This window comes from Cajanus cajan, chromosome 1, assembly GCF_000230855.2.
Source record: "Cajanus cajan strain Asha chromosome 1, NIPB_CcT2T_4, whole genome shotgun sequence".
NCBI classification, from domain to species: domain Eukaryota; kingdom Viridiplantae; phylum Streptophyta; class Magnoliopsida; order Fabales; family Fabaceae; genus Cajanus; species Cajanus cajan.
In genome coordinates this window covers 6,464,186-6,470,185 of record NC_138517.1, presented here as the reverse complement: position 1 = coordinate 6,470,185, position 6,000 = coordinate 6,464,186, and the positions used below count along the sequence as shown (strand labels likewise).

The 6,000-nt window shown below is 31.3% G+C and overlaps 1 protein-coding gene across 1 annotated transcript; it reads right to left on the bottom strand.

The window, feature by feature from the left end:
* Positions 1-241: 241 nt before the first annotated feature.
* Positions 242-1,757, bottom strand: LOC109809906 (uncharacterized). Its single transcript, XM_020373324.3, has 2 exons — positions 1,626-1,757; positions 242-1,091 (listed from the first exon to the last, which is right to left on the bottom strand). The coding sequence occupies exons 1-2, from the start codon at positions 1,680-1,682 to the stop codon at positions 504-506; spliced, it is 645 nt and encodes a 214-aa protein (XP_020228913.1). The 5' UTR covers positions 1,683-1,757; the 3' UTR covers positions 242-503.
* Between the last annotated feature and the right edge of the window lie 4,243 nt (positions 1,758-6,000).

The following is a 6,000-nucleotide window of genomic DNA, read 5'->3' as shown; positions in this document are numbered from 1 at the left end:
TAGTAAAAAAGACAGAAAAAAATGTCTTAAATAAAATGTTTAGGTAACATGATGTGATACGAAGAGAAATCGAGAAAGAAAGTGTTAAATGAAGTGTTTAAAAAAATTAAATATTTAAAAACATGCTCTCAATGACTTCAAATGTTCTCAAGAAAACTTTTTGGGGAGGTTTTTTTTTTTTTTTTTTTGTTATGGTCCTTTCATGTGCTACAAAGAGGACATGGGACAATAAAGTTTGGGCTAGAGTCTACAATGGTTTTATTTTGTTCTCTCTTCATTAGATTAGAAGTACATCCAAGACAACAACAAAAATTTTCAAATCCGAATTCTATCTAATATATCTCTATAATTTGCTATATACATTTGAAGCAAGACCAACTCCAAGTTCCTTTTTAATTGCAAAATTTAAGTACTCCATTTTCCCATGGTGGCTAAATAATCCTAGTCTTGTCAATTTGCATCCCAATAAACCAACTACAAGACTAAGCTTGAATCACTTTCCCTTATGGAACTCTAATCCTATACACATGTTCTTCACCAGTGCATTTATCCACCTTAACAATCCAACGACTACTTCTGGTCTTACTCATGCCAGATCCACATTTTGGACTAGTACCAATTGCTCCAAATCTTGTCACAAGAAGCCCTTTTCCTATAGGCAACAACTGAGTCTTTGATCCACAAGACCACCAAGCCCCTTTAGAGCTAAGTGCATTGTAACCAACAACAATTGCGCCATTTTTCATGCCACCACATTGGATTGCTCCAACAATCTCTCCATGGCTCACAAGGTTGCAATCAATTAGCACAAAATCTGCTTGGCTTAACAGCACTAGCTCTTGTTGAGCCTCTCCAACTATGAATTGGACTTGGCTAGCATTGACTCCAAGGGCATTTTTTGAGGCACTTAAGTATTCATGGCTAGGGACAATGCAACAAACATGGCCACCAATTTGGTGTGCAGCAGTGACCAATGCTAGTGTGGTGGAGTCTGCTGCACCAGCACATGCCATAACCATTTGTTGTGCATTGTTGCCAGCTGCCAGTGCTGATATGAATTCTGCAACAGCTGGCTCTTTGGCCTTTTGACCCTGTTCAAAAGAATATTCCAAAATCAATATCAAAAAAGATTGTTAAGGAAAAAAATTGTATAACAAGAGAATATTAAATGGAAAAAACTTATGCACAGTTTCTCAAATACTATTGGGATTAATTTTTTTATTTATTTATCAGAATTGGGGTTTTCTCCAAGTAACTCTCGTAATAAAAGTTTTGCATTAAAAATCAACAATAAAACTTATATTTTAATTGGAGAACAATACAAAAGGACTTTTCCTTCGATGCTCGTTGTGTTAAAATGGTTTTGGTGACCCTCTGCTAACAACCATAACATGTTGCTAGTGTGTTAGATGTACAACATTACCATTTTTTAGAAAATGAATGTGGAAAAATAATCCATGTTCATGTGGTTGGTTTTTTAGCAAGGGAACATCAAAATTTGCTCAACATAATAGGCACGAAGAAATTCGATAGAAACAGTATTTAAGTTTTGCAAATTTTGAGAAGTTTAGAAAGAAACTTTTTTGGTTAAGAGGTTAAGACATAAAGAGAATATACATACTCACCAGTTTCAATGTGTTGAGAAAGGCTTTTGTGGCATTTTCTGCAGACCAGCAACCCATGACTTTGAATTATAAGGCTCTTTTAGGTCCCTGAGATTATTTTTTTTTTCTTGGATTGAATGAAAGAGGTTCTTCAAAGTTTTGATGCAAATGTTGTGTGCCTTGGAAGGTTATATATATGCAAAGATCTCGCTGGACACATGTGGTGGGTCATGTTCATTCAAACGTGTCATATTTCAAAATATGGAAAATATGTGTGATAGTGGAATTTAATATATACCAAAACAAAAAATGTTTTTTTTTTCACACCAAAAAGGAATAAAATTATTTATATGCTCAATTTAGGTGGATTCATTCATTAAAAAATCATTATTTATTCGGTTATGATTCGTGTACTCTATAAGAAAGTCACTTTTTGCTAATTTTCCTTATAGAAGTTGGTTAACTAAGAAGAAAATACAAAATTTGATTAAAAAATGATGAAGAAAATTAAAGGGCAAGCACGCGGTTTGATTATTTTTCACGCGGAATATATACTACTTCCTACATTCGTTTTTAATTAAAAAATTCTTTCAACTAAATTACACCCTTTAAAAAATTTAATTAATTTAGTTAAAAATATTGAATTATTCAATAATTTCAATTACTTTTTAAAATTATTTTTTCTTTTCACTTAATCATTTTTCAACTAATTAATTAATATTTGTAAAAGAGATATTTATCTATTTATCTAATTTTTTTTTTAATTCTAACAAGAGAAATTTTTTATTAAATTAATTTCAAAAATTTATTATCTTTTGTATAAAAAATTATTTATTAAATAAAAGTATTTTAGATAAAATATAATTAATGTAATTGATAATTAAAAAAATATAAAATAGACAAGAAAAAAAATGAAAAAATCTTATTTACAAGTACAACTATGCTGGTATATGTTATAAAATACATAAGATACGGTATTCATATTTAATCGATTTCATCAATCTTTATGTTGACATAATGGAAAGTTGAACTTCGTAGATATTGACATGACATGAATAAAAAGCATTCAATGATTTAAAACTTTAAAAAGATAGCCTAAAATTGCACTAATTTGACTTGTTTTATGTTGTAATAAAGGGGAATAACGTTTTGGATTTAAACCAAATTGTTATTTAGGAAATGTTAGTAGCTAGTTTCCAGTTTGGATTTTGTTCGTGGGCAATTCGATAATTTATATATTGAAGTTTATTCTTGGTGATTAAGTTTTTGGTTGTCTCAAGAAAATTCTTATCAACTAAGTATTGTGTTTTTATCAATTTTTGGTTGTATTAAATCTGTGAAAAAGAAATTGAGAACGTCACATGTTATAATTTAAAAAATGAACTATACTCTTAAAAAGATTAATAAGAGAAAAATGTAAAATGTATTGTTGAGATGAATAGAGATAAAACTTCGAACTTTAGTATGGTTATCGTAATTCTAATGAATATATATGTGTGTGAATCTTATAAATTGGATAAATAAATAAAATAAAAAATGAAAGAAATATGTCTCCATCTGAGGAGCGAATTTTTAGTGTGATGTCATAAAAAAAAATTATTATTTTTTCTTTATTTGTTGTGCTTTAAATAAAGTGACATGCAAATTTTCCACTACCTTATTTTATTTTTAATTTTTTTCATCTTATTTCCATTAAAACAAACATTCATGGATAAATATTTTATGAAAAGAAATAAAAATCATTCTTAGTAAAGTTAATTGAAATTTAAAATATTGTTTATTAAATAATTACTATTAAACATATAGATCAACTAGTGCGAGATTATTTTAGTTCAACTAATATATAATAATAAATTAGAGTCACCAATATATAGTTGTGTTAAGTACTTCGAGGGGGAGTTTTATCATGTATGGTGATCATATGTGACTCAATGAGGGATGTTTATAATAAAAGTATACATGATTTAAAAGAAATTAAGTAGTTAAAAATTATTAATTATGTTGTGAATGAGATTTAAAGAATTGAAGTTTGTTTTGGAATTAACCTCACATCTTTATTGAAATATAACAATATAAATTTATATAAGATAGATTGATACTAGTAGGAATAGACAACATGTTAATTCTCATAATTGCTAAAATAGAATTAACCAACTAATATCCTCACATATATCTTTTCTTTTAATTCCTCATGTAGAAAGATTGTCTTAACATCCATTTGTTCCAATTCCATGTGCAACCAAGGCAAGAAGAATCCTGATGGAGTTGTGCTTGACCACAAGAGAAAAGATTTCAATGAATCAACCCCTTTGTTATATGTGAAGCCCCTTGCAACTAGTCTTGCTTTAAATCTAGCATTTTCTACCTCTTTTATACTTTTTTCCCTCTTGAATAACCACTTACATCCAACAATGGATTGTCCTTTTGGACAATCAATAAGGGACCACATCTGATTCTAAATTAGAGAATTCATTTCTTCCTCCATTATAGCAATCCATCTAGCCTTACCTATGTTGGTAGTGGCCTCTTCATAGGTCTGAGGTTCACCTTGCTCTTCAATCACTTTTCCAGCTATGAAAACAAAAGAGATTAGGTCAACATGGCCACACCTTATAAGAGCTTTGATCATTATCCTCTTTCTATTTATAGCAAGGTAGTAGTCCTAATGTGGAAGATCTCTTGCTTGCTCCTAATCTAGGATCTTGTTTGCACCTTTAGTTTCATCTTCATCAATAGTAGAATTATGTTGACTAGGGATAGATTCTTTAGTCTTTATTTCTGCTTGAATGTTCTATAGTTCAATGGGCTTTAATGAGACAATTAAATTTGCGATTTAAAACTCATTAAAGACTAACTCTCTACTTACTATGAACTTCTTGTATCCAAATTCTAGGCACCAAAGCTTGTAACCTTTGACTCCTGTAGGGTAGCCTATGAGTACACATTTTAGAGCCCTTGGCCCCAACTTATCCTACTTAAGATGGACATATGTAATGCATCCAAAGGTCTTTAGCTCATCATAGTTGGTCTTCCTTCCACTCTAAGTTTCTTGAGAGGTTTTTGAACCCCAAAGCTTTTAAGGGACTTTTGTTTATGTAGTATACAACAATACTTACTACCTTAGCCTAGAATGTCTTTGGTAATCTAGCATGATTCGACATGCACCTTAAACTCTAAAGAATGGTTCTATTGAACCTTTTTTGCCAAGCCATTCTACTGTGGAGTTCCCCTCAGGATTAAATGCCTAGCTATCCCACTCTTTTTGCATAAATTTTTGAACTTGTCATCACAAAACAAGTCTATTATCTGTCTCGAGTTTTTTTTTCCCAATTTGAGTTTCAATTAAGACTTTCCATAACCTAAACATATTTATAGCTTCATTCTCATACTTAAGGAGATAAACCTAAACTTTTCGTGAATGATCATCAACCAAAGGAAGAAAGTACCTTGCTCCTCCATGTGACTCAGTCCTAGCTAGTTCCTATAGGTTTAGATGTATATTATCAAGAGGTTCCTTAATGATGTGGTTGTTGTTGGAAACCTAATCCTTTTTGCCTTTCCAATGACACAATGCTCTTAAAATTCTAGGGGTTCAATTCAACATTGACCAAAGGTACCTTGTTTGGTCAATTCTTCCATCCCTCTTTGGCTTATGTGAGCCAATATGTGATGCCAAAGTCTCATGTTGTCATTAGTGGCAATGTTGGCAAAGTATGTTACCATTGTTTGACCAACAATAAGGGAATATAGCCAATTTATTCTCACTACTTTCATGATTAGTTGCCCTTTCTTGAGGATATCAAGACTACCATGATTGCATTTGTAGTCATACGCTTCTCTATCCATAGTACCTAGAGAAATAAGATTTCTTCTCAATTTTGGAACATGCCTAACATCACTTAGGACCCTTTCTTCACCATTGTACATTCTGAACCTTAAAGATCTTATGCTAATAGCCTTACATAGGTTGTCGAGATGCAATTAAAGTCCCACTTAAAACATAAGGATAGAAATGAGTTTATATACACATATACTTGTCTCAATTGTTAAGAGACCTTTTGGGTGATGACCAACAATAAAACCATGAGGGCTTAGTCTAAAAGTAGACAATATTTTACCAATGTTAAGACATGTGTGTGTGGAAATCCTTGGGTGCACAACAATGGTATTAGAGCTTAGATAATGGAATTGGAATGAGATTTAAGAGCGTAGGATCCAAGAGTGGGATCATCCTTGTATTGAAAGCCTTTTTAAAGGTGGGTCCATATATGGAAGAGAGTCTACCTAATAACATAGAGGGTTAGAAGGCGTGTTCTGCTATCGTGAATTAATAATGGAGCAATAATGCAAGTATTTAGAGTGCAATTAAGCTTTATTGGCCACAATCGAATATACT